Below are 26012 nucleotides of genomic sequence, written 5' to 3' on the forward strand. Positions count from 1 at the left end.
TATTAATGTAAACCGATATTTTAAAGGAAGATCTTTAAACTATTTAGACAAGTAATTATACCTCGAAATATAAGAACATTGGGACGACGATGCTGTGGTATATTACGTTTTCTAGTGAAAGCAATTTTAATGTCGTGTAAATGAATTTTATACAATTATACATAAATGTATGGGATTGAAAACTGTACGTTATTGTGAAGCCTGAACTGCCACGATCTCAATATTCTGCAGATAACAGATCGTTGCGGTGGAACATGCCTTTTAAAAACACCCTCTTTCGGCAGCAGTGCAGCATGTTCTCCATGCAGAACATGTAGTTTCACCACTATGACTCCATGAAACTGATGAAAGTAATCCCTCTCACCCCCCAAGGGGAGATGAGCAGAAGCTTTCTAACTGATTGAAATACATTCTTACAAGGCACACATCAAGGGTAGCAGAACATGCTTGGCAACAGACGACATCTGTGAATTGTGGCTTCTCCTGCTAATCTTGTTGTTATTCATGTGCATGCCTGTAGTGGGGGATTTCTTCCCCTGCTTCAAACCACCCCTTTATCCTGTACTGCTATGTCGATCTCCACTGAATACACGCAGGCCATCACTAAATTGTAGCATGCTGGTCTGTGTTGCAATTGACCTGACGCTGCTAGTGACATCTGTCTTTTACTGTCTTTTGTCTTTGCACTGTTTACTATGCACCTTTTATTACTGCACTGGAAAAGTAGCCCGACAGCGCTTCGTTATACTGTACTACCCTGTACTGTATAATGACAAAGTTGAACTGAATTGAATTAATTTTCTTTTCTAATTTTACTGTGTTAATTACAGAAGATGAAGATTTCATGCTATCGTTTAATAAAGTAGTAATTACAAATAACACAAAAAAGTTCACAAATAACATAACAGCCATATCTCCACTGATGATCACAGTATGTGGTGCTTTGTAATAGCAATTGTCTGAATATCAGCTAAATGGTGTGTTAAATCAACAACAATGAAAAAAACCCTGCCCCATCTATATAAGCGTCAGGTTGTGCAGGGTTTGCTAAAGATGGTGCTCGAAGGCAGCTTGCACCCAGATGAAAATCTGATATGTGGCCATATATGCACATGTATGATATATGTATCATTAAGGTAGTATATGTGTAATATACTCATCCTTAAATTAATAATGTTTTCTATCATATATTTTTAAAAAGATTACACATATGCGTTTGAACATGCAGATAAATAGCTTAAATATATGCCCCATTTGAAAATAGTTCATTTCAGATAAGTTGGGCTATGCCACATATAGGGCCATATGTTATCCATGTGTTAGTATATGTCACATGTTTCTAATTTGTGTATTACCAGTTCTAGTTCTGGTTTTCTACTTTGCTCTCAGATGAGCTTGTTCACGACTAGACAGGCAGAGCTTAACACCCATCTCAGGAGCTCTATGATTTGTGATTCTGTCAGCAGCAGGCTATCTTTCTCCATCTACTCCTCTGACCTGAAGGTGACACAGGGCTGATTGGTTCCAGTGGACACGCTTTACATACAGCAGCACCCCTTCTCATTCTCATCGCCCTCGAGGGCAGCACGAGGGGCGTGCAGAGGAGACACACGAAAAGCAAACACTTTGAATTCTTGGTCTGTTCTATATATATATATATATATATATATATATATATATGTGTGTGTGTGTGTGCGTGTATATGTATATATATATATATATATATATATATTATATTATATATAATAATAACTGGCATGCATTTGTTATCGTACCACTGTAACACCTTCAGATCAGTCCAGTCACACCGATGCATCAGTATTGTGCCTCACCTAGCAGATACTGCTGTGCGTGCAGTGACAGTGGATGAGTGAACCTGTGATATTTTGTACACCTTTTTTGTAAAAATCATCCAACCCATTTCATTTAAGACAGTGTGTATGCATAAAAATGCACAAAAAAATCCTTGCATGTTATGTCTGACAGATTTTGGCTGGTGGTCAAGCACAATAACACGTGAGCACTATTTTCGTCCGTTAGGGACGCTATCCGACTCTCATTGAGAATGAATGCGTCTGGCGGAAGAAGACGTGTGAACGGGGGCTAGGCGGAGGGATACCACGCCTCACCGCGGCAGTGATGCGTCCCAGTGTTCAGTTTCACAGAGCGAGGAGAGCGAGTGTGTGCGGGTGCGCGCGAGTGTGTGTGCGGGTGGAGGCTGAATCAGATTTAAATCCCTCCCCGGCTCGCAGTCGACACGGCAGAGAAGAGAAAAACGGCAAAAATACCGCAGTTTTTTTTCTTTTTCACTTTCTTTTCGTCCGCTCCGTCCGCCGTGTTCATGCCCGATCGGTAGGGCATCGGCGTTGAAGTTTTCCGAGGGGTTCTTCACTCGCCCGCGACAGGCCATGGCGGGGGAAGCGCGGCCGGAGTTGGTGGGGAAGCGGTTCCTGTGCGTGAGCGGCGAGGAGCCGCTGGAGCTCGGCGACATTGGGCGCTGGGCTTGGAGATCCGGGGTGATCCGCGCAGTCAGCCACCGGGACACCGACAACCAGGAGATGACGGTAACGGGCCAGTTCTCTCTAGACGAGACGCCTCCACGTCTGTTTTCTCGTCTTTCTGCATGTTTTAGACGTCGAAGCGACGCGGCCGTTAGCGCGAGCTTGCCTGGCGATAGAGGCGAGCGCTCCGAGCTGTTGTCACGATGGGCTGAGCCGCGGAGCTGGAGCTGGCATTGTTTTTCTGACGGCTGGTTTCTGCAAAATGTGCCAACATTTGAACGCAACGCGGTCATTTTTCGACGTTTTAAGTCATCATTTGTCCGGCGTCGTTCTGTGAACGGCCGTCCGAGCCGTGCCTGTGGTCAGCCAGGGCTGCTCTTCCCTGTAGGCGCCTGCATGTGTTCTCGGGCGCTTCGGCGTCTTCGTGTGGCTGTGGGTGATATTCCCGAGTGCCGACTGGCCCTTTTCGCTTAGCTCTGTCGTTTCTCATCAGTTTACGCAGAAATGTGTTTACCGTCCGCAGGCTTTTGTAAACAGGCTGCCAAGATGCTATTTTTTGCTGGCCATGGAATTTGAACAGACCACAGCGAGGTCTGTGCTGGTCTTCATGAAGAAGAAAACCAGCCCCTGTGCTTTTCTCCACTGTTGGCTCTTTATTGCTGTCCTCACCTGGTGTCGGGCTGGTCCTGTGCATTGTGAGCTGCGAGGTCCTGGACCACTTTCCCCGCATCTGAAACGCCTGTGTAGCCGAGGGGTTTTGTTTTCCAGTTGTGGAAGTGAAGAAAGATGCCAGCTTTTGTTCTCCTCCTTTTCTTTCTCCCATTCACGTCTCTAAGTGGAAAATGAAATTTCGCTGCAGCAAAATGCTTAAAAGTGTGGCTGACTTACAATAAAAGCCACAAACCCCGTTTTAGAATACACAGCTGTCTAAAATGCTTAAATGGCTATTAAACAGGGCGCGGAGACAGATAGGCTTGGGTTTTACGCGAGATATGACGTTTACTGTCTCATCCTGCTGAAAGCCAGAGAGAGGGATGCTGGTGAGCTTTCAGATGATCTCACAGGTACAGTAGGAGGACAGACAGGCAGGAAAGGGCCGCCTTGCAGAGTGACAGGACTGGCTGAATGGAGCGGCTCGGGCCATTGTGTTCATACAGTTGGTGTGTACTGTACGGTGCTAGTTTGTTTTCAGGGATGTGGCCCGAGGTCACCAACTGCATTAGTGCTAATCAGCACAAACTGGGCAGGGGAAGAATTTTCCACACTCGATGGCTTGTTGAGGTCTAAAGCGGTGGGCACGTGCAGCCGAGCGGCGACATTCTCTGCTCCTGTACTGCGAATGAAACACAGGTTTATGGTCAAACCAATTTTAGTGAAAACTACCCCTCGCAGATGGATTGCTGTGGAGTACAGAGCCAAGTGGCATGTTCCGCTCAGAATGTCTGAGGGATGTGTGTTACTTAAACAGCTTGTGGGCTTAAATGACAGAAGCTGCAACACGCCATTAAAATATAATGTTGAAGCTCAGAGTGGACCTCGCGTCTCTGTTTGTCGTCTAGATATTTTTGAGACCCTACTGTTGAGACTTCTGCTGACGGTCTTGCGCATGTGACTGCGCTGCAGGTAGATTTAAACCTTAGTGTGAAAAGCTTTGCTATAATTTAAAAGAAGAAGGCGGAAGCCAGTTTTCTGGAGCAGGCCTGGAGCACAGACGCAGCAACTGGCTGATAAGTGCTGGAAGTGGGCCTGTGATTTGTGGCTTAGGAAAACAGCCTGTAACACGACACCATGGTGGTCATTCCTGGCTCTCCCCCCCACTGCACCACAACATAAAGACTGCTATGTTCAAGACCCCTCCAACACCCCCTGTGAACTGGAGCTCTTCGTTCTCATGGTGTACACAGTCTATTCCTTTGATAGCGGGATTCAGTTTTGCCATTTCTCTGCTTGCCAAGTGGAGTTTTTTGTTTAAGTCTCCTGTAAATACTGATATCTTCACGCCAGGCTCTAGCACGTTTCTTATCTTCCTTATCTGAATTACATCATGCAGTTTTGACCTCACGTAATCCTTTGCTGTCATAAAAGAGTGGCTGGAGATATGACGGTTATCAGTGGAAGAGATTTGCTGTTGACATGCCTGAATGGCCAAACGTTTCGCGGCACACAAAAGGCTTGACCTACATGCAAATTGAATTAATCTGTTTCCTTGCAGTAGTAGTGAGTTGCAACTGTGCTAGCTAGGAAAGTGGAAGGATACGAACAAGGGTTTAAAGAGCAAATATAAATCTCACTCTCAAATGGGGAATTTCACAGATTATTCAAAAATCCTGCGTAATTAAATGACTGAGGTGTAAACAACACATGAGTCATTCAGAGAGGTTCTAGAGAAACTCAACTGTTCACAGCAGTCGTGGTATTAAACTTTCTAAAGAGTTTATAACCTCTTAATGCCGACTCATAGAAAGTTAGTACACAAAATTGTTAAGATTGTTTAGACATGGTCTGAAAACCATTATAAAACATGCTTGATGCATGTAAGACATTATAAGACCAATTCGGCCCTAAAGGAGATGGATTTCTTCAGATTCACTGCTGTTTTATCATTACCACCATTACATACAGCAACTCAGTAGATGTGTAGGTATCACCGGTAAATACATCTCAGATGCTAAGCTTCCTTACAATTTTTACTACAAACCACATTTTGAAAAATCCCTGGAATTCTTCTCTAAATCAGATTTGATGTAAGGTAGTTAGAGCTTAAACCACTTACAGTGAATGTCATACATTAGAATACAATGAGGTTTTATTTAGTAGTTTTGGACCGTTCCTATTGGTAACCGTGTTGTTCCCACAATATAAAGGAGTTGTGTGGTTTTGATATGATGATGATGATGATGATGATGATGATGATATCATGTATACATAGTACAGACAGAGAATGAGATTACGCTTTAGGAATTTTCATGTGCAGAAACGCAGTTAGAAGTGTGCCTTTGTTGCGTAACTGCATGTGGCTGATTTAGAAAACTGTCAAACACTCATTTTGCGTACATGAGACCAGTTTGTCCAGGTGGCGCCAGTTGAGCAGCATTTCTCACGACTCTGTTGTCTCTTTAATGCGTTTACTTTTCTGTTGAGCCTCTTTTTTACGCACTCTGTCCCAGAATTGACCTGTATAATTGGCCCCTGATAAAGGTCCTGTTTTTGCAGCTCACCTGTCAGCCCCAGGTCCCTGTTGCTGCGTGTGTCAACATTGGGCCGCCACTGACAGGAGCTTTTCCCAGAATGTGGCCTTGCTAACCTAGAGTGACCTGCTTACTGTGGCCAGGCCTCTTCTGGATACGCTGCTCGTTCAGCTGGCTTTGAGCCGTGAACACGGAGCTGGAGGGAGGAGTACTGTAGACTGGGAGGAATGATGTAGAACAATGGCACACCAGTGTTTGTTCTAGGCATGTTATTATTTTCAGCACTTCACTGCATTGGCAGATTGGCAGGCTGTTTCCAGTTGTCCTCAAGAAAAAAGTGTGCATCATCTTAACTTCAAACCTTCCATTGTCCGATTGGGAGAATGAAATCCTGCTCTTTGTTAGGAATGCCCACTGCCTGAAATCTGGTGTGCAGTATGGATCTAGGGATAGCTCGGTTTAATAATATAAACATTTATAAAGCCCAGTGATAGTCATACTGCTTCAGATTGGGTGCGATTAGTCATATATACACACACACACACACACACACACACACACACACACACAAATTGATCTATTTAAAGAAGGTGCAGGAAACTGCTGATACCTACATTGAACGTAAGCCAGTACTGATCCAGTGTTTTTATTTTGCAGCACTATGCGAGCCAATTTATTACAACTGAAACAAGTAGAAAAGGTATTTTCCTCTCCTGACTCTAACATGTGATGTTCATGTGCTACTGCGAGAAATAATAATTTCACAGCCAGAGACACGTCTTTACGTGTGTGTGTCAAATTGCAAAATCAAAATTATACTGATAAAGATATGAAAATGGATCATTTACTTACATCTTCGGAAGACAGCTTTCACCAAGGTTTGACTAAGTTCTCCTTGAATATCAACCAGCGTTACACAATGTTCTTCCACTGGAAAGGGCCACGAATCCCCAAAATATTCATGGCCTCTTCAAAAACTACTGAGCTTTAAATTGAGCTATTTTTAATGGGAGCACTTCACTTAAGATGACTGTTAGGTTCAAACTACCCAAATGTATTACAGCACAAGAAGAGCTACACAGTTAAAAAAATGACCTCACACAGTGCAGTTTTGAGCTGTTTCAGGCCAGATTCCCTTCATACCAGCAGGTACCAATGTCATGATGGGTGATGTTCACATTTAGCCCTGTGTACTTTTGAGAATGGATCTTGTTGTGCAAACATTCTGATGGTATATTTGAGTTGTTTTTGCAGAAATGAGACGTCGTCTCCCGTTCTGCTGAGTCCTTTCACCAATGTCTGGGCCGCATCCCATAGCAACAGCAGCTCAGCCGTGTGAATGACAGAGCCGCCCAGTCCGACAGCCTCTCTTGCTTTAACCCTCTGAGCGCTGCTATAAAGAGGCTGAGCTGCTTCTCTGTGCTGTGAAGACCATCTGGCTTTGTATTGCTTCAGCAAGAGCAGCCTGTGTCTGTTACATTGGCCTAAAATGCTGAAATCCCTGATTGGATAGTGGATGCTTCAAGCACCGGTGGAACTGTAGCAGCTTAACGACAAGCAAAATCTGTTGGGGACAGAGAGTAAACGCGATGGTTTGTAGCCAAGTGGTGTACGGGCTGAGTAAGGAGAGTAGCCTGTTTATAAGTATTAAAATAATTTTTTCGTTTCGGGCTTACAGTGAGCTGCTTAATGCACACACCCGGCTCGTAAAACATTAAAGCATAACTGCATTATCAGAGCTCCGCTGGTTGACCTCTCTGTGAGAACTGACACATTAATGGTGTAACTCCAAATAGCTGCGGAATGATGCAACCAGATAGCAGTAACATCTGTTACGCTTAGCAACAGAACCCACACGGCGTATTTCCCAATCAACTTTCAATGAGTCATTTTGCAGCGATTCTGCTTGTCAACCAGCGGAGTATCTCACTATGGCACAATTATGCTTCAATTGTGTCGCTTCCTGTGGATCACCCCCTCGTCATTAGCTCTCGCCAGACTAACGTTGGTTCACACAGACACTCTATCTGTGGCAAAGCCTTTCCTGCTCTGCCTAAGACAGCAAACCATCAGCCATGAAACACAAACACTGTTAGTCATCCCTCTCTGGAGGTGGACTGGACATGTGAGCCAGCGCAGACCTTCCAGCCCCTATCTCTCTTTGTACTGATCCGGCTGTGCTTTTGTTGAGCGCGGCTATAAGTGAAACCAGATGGCTTTCCTTTAGACTGTACTGTATATTCGTTTTCAGCGCATACTTTCACAAATCAAATAAATGGACTGTTACCCTGAGGGCTTTGCTCGAAACGTTTTTGGCAGCAATTCAAAACGAGGCCTGCCCTTTCCAGCCCCTATTTTCTCTCTGAGGTGGCAGCATCGGTATTTGACGAGTCTGCCGGAATGTGCCCTTAATTAAATTTGCGCTCAAACAAGTTAACTCTTGTTACCTCCTCAAGGTAGCACGTCCATGGGCGGAGGCACAAGCATGGCTTTGAGCAATACCAACTTGTTTCCAGGATTGGAGCTACGAGAGTTTTTGTAGGCGCATTCATTGCTCAGTTATACCGATCAGGAAAAAATCACACGTCTCCTCAGCGGTAAAACGCTCTCATCTGGACGGCAGTAAAATGACCACAGAACACCGTGATGCTAGTCACTGATTTTACACAACTTTCTTTCAGGAAAAACAATTCTTAGAAAGTTGATGTACAGTATGTAACATGTAGCTGCCATTATAATCCTTCCTTTTAATTTTCCCATGGGTTTTATTCTCTTTCTCCGGCTGATTATACTGTTAGTGTATGGAACTGATGTTTTGCTACCCAGACGGCGTAGATTTTGGACTAAAGTGTCATTTTAAAATGTACAGGTACATGTGAGTGTTGTAAAACAAAAGAGCACCCAAAGAAAGCCCCCCCACCCCACCAAACGTAAGTTTTACCCTTATCAACATTACGTTATACATTATACATACATACATTATAAAAACTCGTATGTAGTAAGTTTACTGGCCGTGGATATTAAATAAAAGGCTTTTATTTGTGTTGTAGACACTGGATTCCCACCACTATCACTGCGATTTGAGTCAGTAAGATTGTCTACGATGCACTCTGAATTAATGTAGCTGAGTAATTAAATTATGGAGAAATGTTAAATGTCAGTGGAATTTAATTTAATCAATTAAATTCATTTACTACTCTACGCTAAAACAATGTAAAAGTGCCAAAGTAAGTGATTGAGCGATTCTTCAGAAGCGTCGCCTTTTCATTTAGCAATTTGGAATGTGTTTAATATCTGGGGGAGCGTCTCTAATAAGCGTGATAGGAGAAGGCAACATTTGCATGGAGAAACGCAGAGATGTGGAGATCAGCCCGTGAGATCTCGCTTCTCTGATATTCTTCTTCTCCTGCTAATGCAGCGTGGAGAGGATGGAGACGAGGTTTCACCACCCAGACCAAGTAAATGGTTGAAAGACTTTTAAAACAGCCACAGTTTCCCCATTTGGTAAATGTTACTATTAAAAGTAGTTAAGTCACTCCCAGCCTGCATGTTTGATTAAAAACAAAGCCTAATTAGTTCTGTTGTATTGGATTTAGCACAGCAGTGTTTGAAATGTAGAAAAGTATTTGGTTTCATACTTTCTGATAGTGGTATCTTGACACATCGTGTGGTAAAATACGTCCTCAGGTATTGTGATACTAGATTTTGACACATCGCCCACCTGTACCAGGACTCTATATTTAATCCTGTCCGAATAGGGATGAACCTCAGAGATTTGACATGCCGCCTTCATTTCTCGCTGAAACGTCTGCCAGGGTTTGTCGTGGGACAGAGGAACATCTGCAGAGTGAAAGAGTATCAGGGCTTGTTTTGTTTTTTTTTTGTGTCTATTTTTTTGTCGCGTTGTCATGGATCTACGGCTGTTTGGCAGGATCTGAGGAAGACTGTTGAGTGTCTCCGTTTATTTAGCTTCCCTGTGCCCGGAGCTAAGAGAGAAACATCAGCGAGCGAGAGGCTGCTCTGTGGCAGTGCGACGTACACCTTGAAACGGAGGCCCAATGGGAGGCATGTACACAACTGGGAGTTATAACAGCCTTTGGAGCACACACACACACACACACACACACACACACACACACACACACACACACAAAACACTCTTCCTTCAGCATGCGAGACACGTGATGTGGCTGCTGTGCTTTGGAGCGAGTGCAAAATCTCAGGGGAAATTTGAGTGCAATTACTGCGGGCAGTGGATTGTCCAGGAACAATGCAGAATTCTGCCCTATTCATCAAGCGCTGGAACTGTCACAGAGCCTCTCAAGAAACCTATTGATGCTCGCACTGAGATTCTGCACTGTATTGTCCTCTTTAGAGGGGTCTTGTTTGATTGCGAGTTGCTACCCTGGATGCAATTTTGATTGTTAAAAATTGTCTGTCCAGGCTAGTGTGAGGCGCTATTAGCAGAATTTAGGTAATTAACATACATCACATATGACAGGATGGTATTTAACCCTGTGTTAGTAGAGTTAATTGGGAATTTCACTTATTCTTCAAGCATAATTCACATCGAAAGATGTTAACCGAGAGGGTTGATGTGAAATGTACTATTCTGGAGGAACGTGGAGTCAGAATTGTTCACAGGACAGACGTCCAGCGGATTTCATACCTCTAAAAAACTCCTTCACAAAACGCGGTTGGAGTACATGGTTGCAAATATGCTGCCTAATGCCTGAGACATTGTTTAATGGTAACGTTTAGTTAAGAGAAGAGCCTAAAATGTATTTTCAGAATTCACACATGTTGTTGTAGCCGAAGAGAACTTATTTTTCAGATTTAACACTATTTTGCTGTTGTCAGCATTTACATATAATCGACAATGACAGTCATTTTTTAAATAGTAAATAAAATGGCTGTATTTAAGTTTTAGACATCACAGAACGGTTCATATCATCTACATCATTGTAGTTTAAGTCAGTGCTGTTTAGCCATTTCACATCAGACCACTCTGAATTATTAAGTTAATAAGTGATACTTTTTTGATCCCACAAACGGGGAAATTCCTCCTCCACATTTACCCCATCCATGAAGTGAAACACCACATACACACTACTGAACACACACACTAGGGGCAGTGAGCACACTTGCCCGGACCGGTGGGCAGCCCTATCCCCAGCGCCCGGGGAGCAGTTGGGGGTTAGGTGTCTTGCTCAAGGACACCTCAGTCATGGACTGTCGGCTCTGGGGATCGAACCGGCGACCTTCCGGTCACAGGGCCAGCTCCCTGACCTCCAGCCCACGACTGCCCCCCCCCCCAAAATGGAGCAGTATTGAAAAATCAGTGGAATTCCTCTTTAAAGAACCTCCCGCTCTAGATTAGAACCTAGAGAGAACCTGACGGGGCTTGTTTGATTGGGTGTTTGGTTCTGCTTCTCCTAGAATTGCACCAATGGCAATCTTATACACTGTTATTAATATTAACTAGGCACAAACCATGTTTTCAGAAAGGGTGCATGCCATTCATTTAATTAGGGTATTTCTGTAAATAATTGCAGTTGGCTGTTAGATTTTTGTAGAAAATGGATGTCGTGTATATTTGAATTTACCATGAATGTGAAGTCATGATTTACGATGAGTACAATAGGCTATGCGTACAGTGAATATGAAAAATGTCTGTCAGTAATTTCTCTTCATACATTTTAAAGATTGAAATTAAGGCCGAGCAACATGAAAAAAAAAGTGCTTCATATACGGCGTTACATGTAGCAGTGCTTTAATACTCTGTATATAACATTATATAACTATAATGTTCTGTGTACATTATATTTTTTCAATATAGTCCAGAGGACTTTGTTTTTGATGACACTTAAACAGAGAATTAACTTTGTTGTGACACCAGGACGTAGTGGTGAATCTCTTCGTACAGCCCACTGGTTCAGGCTCCTCTGTAGGCCTTACTCAGATTTTTAAATGGGTTTTGAAGGTATAGACAAATGTAATGTTACGTGCTTTTGTGTGAACGGTTGGTGGTTTGGCTGTTCAGCTGTTTTATTTCTTTATCCTTAGTGGTGATGCACCATTTTGTGAACTGTCAGCTCAGCATAGCACGTCCCTGCCCTGATTGGCTGCATGTGCAAATGCAGTGTATTGGAACGGTCAGCCTTCACGTGACCTCACTCTTTTGATGTTGGGAGCAGTGTCCTGAGGGGTTATCTCGCCCAGGGGAGAGTGAATCTGGAACACAAGTGTCCTTTTAAAATGTAGGGCTAGGTTCCTTCTCCAGTGTGAAACACTATTCTTTGTTTGGAAACTCTTGTGGTGCTGAGGACTGTTCTGTGGGCTCCATTGATTGGTTCCATACAGTGGAAACTTGACCTTTAGCAGATGTTTGAGGTTCTGCCAAGGCACAGCGTGATCTGCCGACCAGACAGCTTTTTCCTTGTTATGTTGACAGAGAGGCGCATCAATCTGCAAGAGAATGCAAAAAAAAATGACATGCTTTGACGTATTCAGATGAACCGAATGCTGGCTCATTAGAATTGATTGGGGGAGACCCGTGAAGTGAGGATTAGGCCGTAGTCAGCGCGCTGCAGTTTATGCCTATAGGAAATGGGTTTGGTGGAAAAGTTTCTTCATTAAGCGAAACCGCCTCCCCACGGCCTTCCCAAGGGATATGACGGTGCTTCTGGTCTCAGTTGAAGGGAAGAAAAACCACAGATGCGCTCCAGTGAGTTAGAGATGTACCTTTAGCCCAAGGAGTACAAAGAGAAACCTGGTGTAGGAGCCAGTTTAGGCTTCGTTCATTTGTTGTAATGATTTAGCTAAAAGGTTAAAGTATGGTAAAGATAATTTAATAAGAATTCTTGTAATTGTATTTTCTAAAATGCATAATTTGGTAATGTGGATATTTTAAAGAACTTTTTTTTGGCTTCCGTCAGCACTACGTCTTTTCCGCTGCTTGCACGTCAAGGTCTCATTGCAGCTAGAGACGTTGGAAGCCACACGCCATATCGAGTCCAGTGTAATGTTTATTTTGTGTTTATAAGTAAACCTTTAAAAGAAGATTCGGGCTCACTCGCGTTTCTCAAATGCTGGTTGTTGGACTGACAGTAAAGGGTGGCACAAAACGGAGTGCCGCTATACCTGGTAATATGATTTCTCTACACCTACAGAGTGAACGCCTCGACATCGCTCGCTCCACGGTCCTCTGGTTGGCAGCAAATACAGCCGGTAGAAAAACGGGTGGAAACCTGTAATATGTAATATAAATTTGTCGTTTCCAGAATATTTTAATTTAGTGCGACACAGCTGGCATATACAGTGAACCACAATGAACCATTTCACATCAGGCCACTCCTCAGATTGTATTATGGAGCTGTATCCAAAAATCTGTGAATTCCCCTTTAATGAACCTGCCTCTCTAGGATAAAAGTCCCGTGACTCTGACAGAGTTTCGGCTGTTTTGCTCTATTCTGCTTCTCCTAAAATGGCACCAAATGGAATCGTTCCCAATATGTTTCCATGTTTTCAGACAGAATCTATACCAGTTGTTTAATTAGGGTATTTCTGCAAATGGGGGCAGTTGGCAAAGTATCTTTGTTTGGTGTGACACAACTTGCATATATTTTGGCTCTTATCCAGGTCCCTTTTACAGTGGCGTGGAAACTGTAGGTCACTTAGCAGCGTAGACAGTCTTGCCTAGCTAGTAGCTAACGAAAAGGCAAAGAAAGAGATTTAAGATGAACATTTGGAGAAGAATGGACTTACGAGCACCGCCGTTGGTGTCCTGGTACGTTAAATCTGCAATGAGAGACTGTCAAACACTGAAAAGTTGCGGAAATGAAGTCAGCTTCTCTTTCAATTTTCCCGTTCCACCTTAAATGGTGCCGCGTTTGCATTCTGGCAGAATTCGAGCCGTAAAAATTGGAAGAAGAAGCAGGCGGAGAAGAATCTGACTTCAGCCTCATAAAACAGTTGAACGTTGAGAGACATTTTACAAGAAACTGATCTACTTTTGAAGAAAGGTTTTGTGGCAGAGGTGGCAGGAAAGTGGCTTTGACTAAAGCTTAAAGAAGAGCAAAGTAAGTCTGCGTGTTTTTAGCCTGTACTAGGACATCAGCACATACTGAGACATTACATGTTGTGGCTCCCAAGTTGGTTTGATTTCTGCTGAAAGGACAAAACGGCTCTTCTTAACGTTTGGGTTGTGGACTGCTGACCTAACCTAACCTTTAATGCAGAGGTTGCCGGTCGGATTTCTTACTCATCCAGGTGTGTTTTTGTCATGTGCACGTCACAGAGTGTCTGGGCGCGGCGCTTATGCACTTCGAAGATTCGCCTGAACTTCGTCTGAACTTCGAAGAATCGGTTCAGAATCGTCCATGTCCACATCACGATATGTGTGATTTCCCCACCTGCCCATAAAATATACCACAATTCTACAAACATTAGTGAAATGGGACTTAACGAAATAAACACGGAAACATCTTACTCATATAACTCCCATTCACCTGTAGCAAGATAATGATTATCCACAAGGGGGCACTCTTCCCTTCGCTTTCAAGTGAGGGAGTTTGCTCAAAATAAAAATCATAGATAACTTATAAAGCAATATTACACCACTTGTCAGACTGAAACGCTTCCTAGTGGTCACCCATCAGGGAACAGTACCTAGAGAAGTTGATCGAGTGGTCTTTATTTGTTCCGTGTCAGTTGGCTCAATTGTTTCAGTAGAAAAACATCCTTATCTCCAGGCGTAGCGTGTTTAAGTGGCTGCTACACATGCCAGAATCAACTTTATATGCAGTTGCAATATGCAGATGTTTATGCATGTGAATATAAGCTTTAACGTCTGATGGCATCAGCTGTCCGTCATGCTGTCATTAACCCACACCAGCGGGATCTCTCCAGTTTCACTTTCATTTTGAGAGTGTATGAAGTGAAAAACGTGAAAAAACCCGGCCTTAGTAAGCGCATGCTAGCCTGCTACCCTTGATGTAGTGATAAAAGCATTCACTGAGCAAAGGAATGCTTCTTCAGCCAGACCAGAGAAATGCAACAAAAGCCCCAGTGTCTGGTTAATGCCCGCACTCAGCTAGCTCACCCACGTGCCTTTAAGGGCGCGCAGGGTCAGGGACGCAGGTCCCTGATAAATGAATATCATTTGCAACAACAAAAGTAAACTCTGAAATAATCTAATTTGAAAATAAATTAAATAATATTATTCAGATGGGATTGTAACAAATTTCGTAGTTCTGTTTGTTAAGATATTTTGTAACGATCACCCCCAAATCTCCAAATTGTCACGTAGTCTATGTGAAACCAAGGACCGCTCGACTGCGGAGGCAAGTGGAAGGTTTTGGTCCGTACACGGATTTGATTTTGTTCCATTTGCTGACCTGGCTGTTTACTTGTATCTTGTGCTGAAAGAGGTTAAATTTCTGTTTACATACAATTGAACAAACATAACGCGGACTCTGTGGACTCGTCTGGCCTGTTCAGCGCTGCAGCTGCACGGTAGATCGAGATGCCCACTTCCGTTCCTATTTCACCCCAAACAAACAAACAAATTAAAAAAGAATAAAACTCAAACTCGTTTGCATTCGCCGAGAGGACCTTGTTTGCAGAGGAAAAGCGGCTAATCAAACAGACTTGGTTATGACGTGCCATTTGGAGGCTTGGCAGCCGAGCCGGGGAGTTGCTGTGCAGGATGTTGTGAATTTTATGTGAATGGAGGTCCCTGAAGGGCAGCTTAATGGGACGGGAGCAGACATGGCTGCTCTGCAGTGGGATTTGGGAACAAACAGTGTGCTCTCTGTTCAACCCCCTCCCTGTGCTGCTTTCACCCCGGCCAGGCTACTGGACCAGGAAAGGGCCAGCACTTCAGTATGTATGTGTGTGGAAGTATCTGAATGCGTTCTGCTGCTGGGTTTTTTTTGCAGGTGGTGGTTGGCAGTGGAAGTCTCTGTGTCAGACATGAAGGGAGAGAAAGGAGTCCTGTGAAAATATGGAATGAAAAATGGGCCTCATTGTTCTGGGGCTTATACGACAAGTCTTGGTGTTGTGCTCCATTGTTACTGCTTCTGAAGCTGAAGGAAAGCTTTTAGAGAACGGGAACATGTGAACGTTTATCCCAAGGAAAGAGTCAAAGAGGAATGAGTGGGTGATTCGTGCTCAAATGCCAGGAAGACACTTCGGGCTACATTACTAGTTGTGGACTTTTTTAAGTTTTAGGCCTCATTTGTTGATTGATTTTTCAATCCTGGTTCAACCGTTTCTTTTCTGCACAGTTAATCCTCCGCATAAGAGGATTCTGTTACAGGGGTGTGCCAAGGTTTTGGTGCCTCTGGTCAAATTCCATGTTTTGTAGATTTTCTAAGTGAAAGTAAGCACACATCCTCTGTAGACGACACGCATCTGTGTATTTTTATGCACAATAACTGTGTATTTGTTCATTGTAAGATATCCGGGGAAAAAAAAAGAAAATGTGGCCTGTGACAAAGTCATGACACATTTTAGGGTATTTTATTTGTTAAATTGAGGAAATAAATGGACGTTCTGTAAAATGGAAGAATACTGCTCTGTTTTAATTTGGTCTCTGTGGAGGTTTTGTTGACTTTTCACAAAAATTTCACAAAATCAACAAAGAAATGTGATTGACTGGAGATCAAGCTTTAAACTTTTGCAAGGCGCTGGTGAATATGTAGTTTTTTTTCTGAGGTTTGCAAAGTCAGAAGAGATAAAGCGCCGTGCCACATTGACAGATGACACCGTGGGCTTGTGTTCAATCAGCTGTTTGCGTAGTTTCTGTTGCATCGGCTGTTGGGCTTTTTTTTCTTCTCCCTTTTAACTGGTCTTAATCTGTTTTAATGATGCGTGCATTTGCTCTGTGTTCCAGATGTGCTGCTGATACCCAGGATGTACTACGTAAAGCTTGTTGTGACATAAATGATCACAATACCATAAGATATATTACCCACCCCCACTTAGTTTGTTTTCTTTGTGTCCCTAGCAAAGTGAATAATATCCCCAGCAGATTGTGCTGTTCTCTTCTTTTGCCTTCTTTAAATTCAGTTCAGTGTCCAGAAACCAGAGCTGAGGAATTGGCCTGGTTATTCAGCAGTAAACCTAAAAAACGTAATGACAGACAAGCCGAGCGCCACAAACCCCAAGGCCACTCTTCAGATTTTTGTTATAAGCTCTGTCACAGCCGAGCAAGATAAATGAGTGGTTAGCCTAACTTTAAGGCCTCTTGTTTTTTTCTGTGTGTGTGTGTGTGTGTGTGTGTGTGTGTGTGTGTGTGTGTGTGTGCCCTTTTAAACAAGGGTTTAGCTCAGCATTTGAAGCCATGATAGTAAAGATAAAAATAACTCTGTGGCACAGCCTCTCTGCCTAAATACGCTTCGATTGAAATTAAGCCGCAGAATCAATGCATGCCATGTCCCCGCAATGGATGTTGCTTGGGCAGAGTGCATTGTGGGATATGCTGAGATTCCCCCCCCCCCCAAACATTTAAACTTCTCAAATCCTCACTGACTTGAAACATGGAGGGAGACGAGAGCCCGGAGACTTATGACGCAGTCTGGGCCATGTCTCCAGCTATAAACCCTTGAATCTGTTAAGATTATTTCGCTTTGCTGATACTTTCTCGCCAAATCTTTGGAGGAGAACTCTTAATTTACATGTTCAACTGCCTGCAGACGATCCGCTTGTAATCTCACCAAATGTTAAAATGCTGTATATTCCTAATGCTTTTGGTACATTTTATAGCCTGCATGTTTATATGTAGAGGTTTGGGTTAAGGGTTTCTCCTCCCTCCGATGAAGGCTTGGAGATTTCCTTGGCTGTTTGGGCCCAGGCAGCGGTGGGATTAGATAAGGGGGAGGTGATATTTTTCCCCCTTCTGCAGGCTGAAGTCTGACATGCTGCCAGAGGGGCTCACCTGGAGCTTTGTTTGCTTTTGCCATTCCCCTGTCCATGGCTGAAAGATCCCCCAGTGCCCTGAAAGTGTTGTCCTGTGTTAAAGTGTGTGTCAGAATTTGGGCGACTCGCTGAAAAGCCATGTTGTGCTGCATCCTTGTTAAATAACACATACAAAATATGGGTGTGGTTCTTCAAGTTTACCTAATTAATCTTCAGTTCATGCCTAGTTTGGAACAAATTGGTATCTTGTCTTGATTTTGAAGTGTCTGTGAGAGGTGATAAATGGATAAATGGTTAAGAAAAAATATATACTTCTGCTAAAGCTTCACATATAGCCAGAGGCATTAAGTGCATTTGAAAGTGCATACTGCACTGGTTTATACTGTATACTGCTTGCTACTCTTTAAGCAGCCCCAATTCCTATGAAGTTGGGACGTTGTGTAAAACATAAATAAAAGCAGAATACGATGATCTGCAAATCCATTTCAACCCATATTCAATTGAATCCACTACAAAGACCAGATATTTAATGTTAAAACGGATAAACTTTTGTTTTTTGTAAATATTCACTCATTTTGAATTTGATGCCTGCAACACGTTCCAGAGAAGTTGGGACAGGGGCGTGTTTCCCACTGTGTTACATCACCTTTCCTTTAACACTCAATAAGCGTTTGGGAACTGAGGACACTGATTGTTGGAGCTTTGTAGGTGGAATTCTTTCCCATTCCTGCTTGATGTCCAGCTTCAGCTGCTCAACAGTCCGGGGTCTCCGCTGTCGTATTTTGAGCTTCATAATGCGCCACACATTTTCAATGGGAGACGGTCTGGACTGCAGGCAGGCCAGTCTAGTACCCGCACTCTTTTACTACGAAGCCACGCTGTTGGAACACGTGCAGAATGTGGCTCGGCATCGTCTTGCTGAAATAAGCAGGACGTCCCTGAAAAAGACGCTGCTTGGATGGCAGCAGATGTTGCTCCAAAACCTGTATGGACCTTTCAGCATTAATGGGGCCTTCACAGATGTGCCAGTTACCCCTGCCATGGGCACTAACACCCCCCCCCACCACCATCAGAGATGCTGGCTTTTGAACTTTGCGCTGAAAACAATCCGGACAGTCCTTTTCCTCTTTGTCCCGGAGGACACGACGTCCATGATTTCCAGAAACAGTGTGAAATGTGGACGCGTCAGACCACAGGACACTTTTCCACTCTGCGTCAGTCCATCTCAGATGAGCTCGGCCCAGAGAAGCCCAGAGAATGAAAGATACCATGTGCTTTGTTTTCTACTTTTTTCCAAAGCCACCAATAAATGCCAGCTTTAGACCGTGTGTGGTTTCCAGAGATACCGGTGTGTTTCTACGTTTGCTAAAAGGTCAGTTGTTTCATTGTAATTACGTTTGTAGTTGCTAACATGAGCTGGTATGACCAATAAGACTCCAGACGTGAGCCTGACAACCCCTGGTGGCTTCTGTATGAGAGTGGAAATATTTTTTTTTGCTTTTTATTCATAATGTAAAATGTTTTTAATTTTTTAAATTTACAATGATCCTTGCTAGTGACCCTGCAAAAGCAGCATGAGGACGTGCGGGAGGGCCAGTTCTACTGTACGACTGCAGGCAGTAGCTGGGATGCTCTTTGTTCGCATGCTGCAGCAGCTGTAGGTCATGGAGTCCTTATGCTGTGCTAAAGGAGAACCAACAGACATTATTGGGGAGTTTTTAGGAGGGTTTTCAGGGTGGTGGGGGAGGGTTTCCTGTAGGTTCATGGAACTGGGTGTAATTTAAGGCTTGTTTCTACGCTGGGACTTCCTGGGGTTCACACAGAGAGGCATGAGGCCCCCTCAGTCTCAGACTGGCCATAGCTCATAGCTCCCAGGGGCTTCCTGCTTCCTCCCACTCTCTTCCCACCTTTTATACAGACTTCTCGGCCTCTGTGTGAAAGATGTTTTACCGGTGCTTTCCTCTTCAAATATGACTTTTTTTCCTTTCTATCTGTGACTTTGTTTCCCTTTTGTATTCATTTCTTTGTAGTTGGTCAGTTTTCTGGACAGATATGGAAATTCTTTTGCTTTTAACTTTCTTGCCATGTTAATTAGGATGGCTTGACCCACCATCCTTCAAGGCGCGTGGAAGACCAGCGTCGAATGTTCTCTGTACTGGAGCCCAAGTGGTGGAATGAACTCCCACTGGCTGTCCAAACAGCAGAGTCTCTCACTGCCTTCAAACGCAGACGGAAGACCGTCTCTTCACACAGCTCTTAAATCAACATTGAATTAAGTATTGATTGCAATATATTGAGCCGCACTTGAATATCATATTTTATTGTACTGCACTGTGTATTGTAGTTTACTGTATTGCAGGGCACAGAGTTCTGTGTTCAGCTCTGCTCCTTTTCTCTCTGTATCTACAGTGACTGTGTTTCTATCAGTATCTGAGCTCAGGACCGTCTTTCTCTCTCTAACCTGTTGGTAACTAGTGAAGACACTTTCTCTAGACAGACTGAGCTCTTCTTGTAAGTCGCTCTGGATAAGAGCGTCTGCTAAATGCTGTAAATGTGAATTACAGTCATGACACAATTTGAAATTGCAGTACATGGAAAGTGTCTAAAACTGATGACTAGCCGTTGGTTATTTAATCTTTGTCCATGTACTTGTGTAAAGGAGTGTAAAGGAGGCTCAGACTGATGTGTTTGCAGTGGGCACTGCTGTGTATAATGTTGTTTCTCTACTGAGTTGTTCTTCCCTAAAAATATTATGTTTATGTAATATTATAGCATAGCACACAGTCATATTGGTGGCTAATTAGCTGTTAGTCAGCGTGTCCTAACGCAGTCGAAAGGACTAAGCTAAGCTCGGTCCAGAACAGTTGAAAGCAAAACGTTTGGAAGCCGTCGGCTGAACTTCTCGCGTTATTTTTAATTCAGTATTAGTCAAAACAGTTTATAAATGTTTATAACCAAGAGAAAGTAGCTGTGTACTGCAGATATAAAGAGCTCTTAAACGGTGTATTTATGACGCTATATAATAGTTATTTCACATACACACGTTCACAAAAACAAGACAACAGTTCATGGTGTATATCACGATGCACTAATAAAGTAATTTCAGAATGTTAAAGTAACTGCTAGCCGAATAATCAGGTACATTCATAAGCAACACAGGATGTTTGGTCTCTAAAACATAGAAAGTACGCCAGAAAACAAAGCGCATCAGTCCAGAATGTCACATCATACATACAGTAAGCTTGTAGTGTTAATTGGTAGCCTAATCTATGTTGCCTACATTTTGTGGCCAAGTTGTTTATGAAAAGGGAAGTATTGAAACTGCTTTGGCAATACTCAGCATTTACACTCCTTTAACCAGGTTTGTGTTGTAGAAAACTGGATCGGGTCATCTCTAGCTATTAGCCGTGTTAGCATGTGTAAACCTTTATCAGCTGACACTCAATGTTAAAGTATTCTACCTGGTTCAAGGGCATGTAAGGACATCCCTAGTTGTTAGTATGTTCAGAGAAGCTCTTCACCGGGGCCTCACCTTAGCTGACCTTGACCGCCGACCTTGTCCTGGTCTTTTAAAGCCACTTTGGTTTCAGCATGTCTGTAACTGCACCGGAAAGTTTGGTACCCTTTCTCCGAGCTCAGTGGAGACAGCTCTCTGTGCTGTTGAGGCTCTCTGCGTTTGGCCATGTCCTCATGGAATGTGACACACTGATAATGGAATGTTAGATTTTCTTGAGCCGCACTCGTTGGCTCTGCTTTGCTGGAAAATCCCATTGATGTGAATTAGGCCATGCCTGAGAGGAAGGCAGTGACAGCAGGCATCTTAATACCAGGCTGAGCCTGGACCTCTGCCCACCTGTGCTAGCTAGTTGGGCCTCATTGCAGCGTGACGGTGTAATGTACACCATGGATCTGAAAGAACACGCTGCAGAAACAGCAGGACAAAGGAAGGCAAGTAGTTTGGCAATGACAGACAAATGCTAATAAGCAGTGGAGTGTTTTGCTCACAATGCATTAACTACAAAGTGAAGTCACTTGCACTGAGCCATCCTCGTGCTATTTAACCTTGATGAATCTGTCATTTTGTTTCGATGCAAAGATGAATACATGGTAATTATAGGTGTGTGCTCCAGTGAAAATAATGCACCATGTCAGTGCTGCAATCACATTGGAGATTATTGCGATTTGCTCGGATTAAGGGAGGGGGATGCTTGTCAGCTAGGATGGAATCTCATTACCCTCATGGCTTTCATTTATTTCTATGGCGGGGTGGGATATGAGGCTGGAAATGAAGTTTCCATCTCCTCCTTCAGTTGTTTTTGTTTTGTGCATTTTGGCTGAAGGCCTTTGACCAGATATCTGTCTTCCATTAGCAGGCCAAAACGCTATGTTCCATTATTGGCGTTAGGAAATATGAATCTTCAGAATTTTTCAGAAATCTTCAGAAAGTCTTCAAAAATTCTGTTTATTCTGCCCACTGTTTATTGAGTAACACATCTGTGAGCGATTGACGAAGATTTTACTGAGTGCCTTAAATGAAAACCAGGCAATTAACATGTAGGCCTGCTTGAGGTCACAATTTTCCTGACGTGGCAAATTTTCTGTGCTTGCCAGTAGATTGTATGCAGCAGGTCAGAAGACGTTCATCGGAAACATTTTGTTGCCCCTCAGAAATTGGACAGACTAAGGCTGCAGTCAGTCAGTCATTATTTCTAAGCAGCAGACAAGTTCTGTCTGTAAACCTAAGTTTCTTAAAAGCGCTGCGGCATACTGTGTCTCATTCATATTTGCCAAGTCTCCAAGGGAAGGCTGTTGTATAAGCCGCCCAGGTTGCCAGATGATAAATGTAGTGAATGAATAGCAACAGTGTTTCAGCACCCTCTTAGCGTCTTGCAAAAGATACAACATTAATGAGAAATGGTGTTTGTTGTGCCGTGTTGACTATTGCACAGATGAAGCAGGCCTGATTGGAACAATATAGGTGTTTAGTTATTGTTGCTGATCTAAAAAATTCAAGACTTATTCAGTCACAGCTGATTTGAACTCTAACTTCACAAAACCCAAATGAGGAGCCCTGCATTGGTCATCCTTAAAAGGGAATTCTGCTGCTTGATCAAAATTTCTGCATGATTCAGTCATGGAGATGCAGAACATCAGACCAGGGTCAACAAATGAAAGTTCAGATTAGTTAAGTGTCCCTGACAAATAACGTAGTAAATAAAAAAAAATAATAAATGGCAAGAAATGCTACTACAGAATTATCATGATACATGATATATTTTACTTTGTCATCTATAAGTTGGAATGGTCAAAAAAGAATCATCGGTGCCACATAAAAAATGAGAATAAATAATGTTTATTCAGTTTTTTACATACTACACTACATTTAATCAAATGAAAACCTTAATAATGCTTGCTTTGTTATGAAACATGCAGACAGTGTACTAGAAGTACTGATTCCATGATATGCTCAGAAAAACATATTGTGACATATATTGACAGGAACAAGGCGTTGCAATGTATACATAAATATAAATGTGTAAATATCCAAAAAGAGCAATTACCCTACACGTCTTCTGAGCTTCTCTGTGTGATGTTGATAGTGGTAAAATAGTGATGAATCTGGGAATAAGAGGTTTTCTTTAGGTTCTATTTCACCTTACAAACCCTGCATGTTATTTTTCACAAGAATGGATTTTTAAACGTACCCTTTAGGCAAAGAACTTATCTCAGAACTTTCATGTTTGTAACCAGTGGTTTTCTGTATGTACGCTTTTAGAGGCATTAAATTGTTTGAAAGTCTGTTTTGGATCACCACTGCTGTAGTTGTGTAGGGTGGTGCGTTTCACACACAAGTTTTGGAATCAACTTTTGAGCATTCATATTTAGAAATACTTCATCCAATAAAATTTTTATTTGTGCAGTCTTGAGCATAACAAACAAATAGCATTCTCTCACCAGTCTATATTTAGACACTCAGCCCAATCTATAAGCCATGATTGATCATTGTGTACTTTTTGGGCTGCCAAAACACAATATTTGAATATGAGCAGCGCCTTGGCGTAACAGCTGAAATTAATTTGGGTTGATTTTTTTTCGTCTGTTCCCTCCAAATGTGATTGTGGTGGTTGAGAAATCCAGTGGCCTCTCGACAGGAAACGCAGACAATGCCAGTAATGATTGTGAAAAATTGAGAGCTATTTTCCATGATGTCAGGCTCCAGCCCTGAGGTGAACTGGAATAGTTTGTAAGGGGTGTTTGTAAGGGGTGTGTGTGTGTGTGTGTGTGTGTGTGTGTGTGTGTATGAGTGTGTTGCATTAGAAATCTAATTTCCTGTTCTGACATTCACCTGGCCTGAAAGACAGGAGCATGTATGGATAAAACCCTGTTGCCAAAGCAAAATGGAACAATAGCCGTCCTACCTTTGCATCGTCCATTACGTTGACCTACGTTGTCCGCTGCACTGCCTCTACATCCGTCATGGGGGACGGAGAAGGTGTGTGGAAGGAAAGAAAGCTAGAAAGGAAGAGAAATAGAGAGAGTGAGTGAGTAGGGAGTTTAGGGCAAGATTTATGCGATAGCAGCAGGAATTCGCATTTCTTCTCGGCACAGCTGAAAGACATTAAGACCGCTGTGAAGCGGAGCCCCTGGCTCGGGGGAGAGGAAACAGCAGAGTGCGGCACTCCCTCCTCAGTGAAAGGTCACTCGGTGTCACCTCATAGACAGCACCAACGTGTGTGAAAATTGCAGAGATCCAAGAAACCGCCTTTACTAGGAAAATCTAGCTTTCAGATCCTAGTGCTAGCTGAATTTACGATTTGGGTTTTAAGCCTGTTGCATGCTATTAGTGTAAGCTTTGGTAGTTTCTCAATACAAATGTTCTCCCTCTCCTCCTGTTGGATAGTCTTGACTTTTGTCCCCCCTCTTACACCAATAATGTTAACAAAATGGACACGTAGTTTAGTTGATTCTAAAAGAAACTTGAGTTGGGTAGTCCAGTGAAAGCAGTTCTGCTGATTGAATGCCAGTAGATGCTGTGACCTGGAGACAATGTGATGCGAGTATGTACAAACACGTGGCTGATTTGCATGAAGTGTTGTAGGAAGCATAAAGCTGCCAGTTTCACACACAACTCACAAAAAGTCGGGGATATTTGGCTTTCGGGTGAAATTTCAGGAGGAACCTAAAATGCACTCTAACCTTTACAGGTGAACTCACTGTGACCTTCTCTAAACTTCTGAATGCTCATGTCCAGCTGTTCAATGTTTCAGTACTTTCTGCACAACTTGCTGTTCTCTAACAAGGAGCTTAACGGCGAGGTGGTGGTGGTGGTGGTGGTGTTACAGTGTGGGCAGATGTGTCCAGTCAATACAGAACTGCCCTACACTGTGAGTGGTGCAGTGACCCAGTGGCCCAAACTACTGAATAACATCATTAATCCAGTCACTGGGCCTCTGCATGAACAACACAGGCCTAATCTCATCTTCATGGACGATGATGCTCCAGCTCATCGACATCGCATCATTAGGAAACGGCTGCTGGAGACTGGGGAACCTCAAATGGAGCAGCCTGCACTTTCTCCAGACCTGAATCTCATAGCAAACCTATGGGATCGGCTGAGTCGCCGTGTAGAGGCTCATAACTCTGTACCCCAGAACCTCAATGACCTGAGGGCCACCCTTCAAGAAGAGTGGGATGCCTCAGCAGACAACCAGTCGACTGGTGAACAGCAGGAGACGTCGTTGTCAAGCTGTAATTGATGCTTGAGGGCGCATGACGAGTTATTGAGACACTGAGATTGTTTATTGGGGTTTACCCGCCTCTGCCGTCGGCTTTTGTTTCAGTAAATTGTTTGAGATGAGGAAATCACCATCGCACGCTTCTAACTTCTTACGTTTTCCATAAATTTCAACCGAAAGCCAAATATCCCAAACTTTTTGTGAGTAGTGTATAATAAAATGAAAACAATGTTTAGAGAAAAATGCTGTTTTGGCCAAAACAAACCGTGTCTTTTTGATATGGTTTAAGGTTGTAAGGTGCGTTATGGTCTAGCTTCTTAACAGAGCCTCCTTATCACAGTGTCACTTGTTCTACACCCTCCCCCTGACTGCTTTGGTCTACTGCATGGAGCGAGCCTGGTGGTGCTGAAACATTTAAAGCATGTTTGTGACGCCGTGCTCAGTGGTAGTACGATTTCGTACTGCTAGCTTAAAGATTACATGGCCTATGCATTCCGTCACCTGCCACCTGTCATTTTGCAGTGGGTTCTGGGAAAATTAGTTTGTTTCTTGTTTTTTTTTTTTTGTCTGCCCCAGCTGAGCTGGTTTGGGTGCGGCTACACGTCTGGCTTGAAATGATGGGTGGGGGCAAAGGGTAGACACTGCTTGGGCTGTTGTAACCTTTC

At 43.2% G+C, this 26012-nt stretch overlaps 1 protein-coding gene across 2 annotated transcripts in view; it reads left to right on the forward strand.

The window, feature by feature from the left end:
* Nucleotides 1-2170: 2170 nt before the first annotated feature.
* The window catches only part of jmjd1cb (jumonji domain containing 1Cb), a 186675-nt gene continuing 162833 nt past the window's right edge, over nt 2171-26012 (forward strand). For both annotated transcript variants that reach the window (XM_037544211.1, XM_037544212.1), the window contains exon 1: nt 2171-2564. In XM_037544211.1, coding sequence (XP_037400108.1) covers nt 2409-2564 — 156 coding nt within the window. In that variant the 5' untranslated portion in view covers nt 2171-2408. The remainder of the gene's footprint in view (nt 2565-26012) is intronic.

The sequence above is a fragment of the Pygocentrus nattereri genome, chromosome 13, assembly GCF_015220715.1.
Source record: "Pygocentrus nattereri isolate fPygNat1 chromosome 13, fPygNat1.pri, whole genome shotgun sequence".
In the NCBI taxonomy this organism is placed as follows: Eukaryota; Metazoa; Chordata; class Actinopteri; order Characiformes; family Serrasalmidae; genus Pygocentrus; species Pygocentrus nattereri.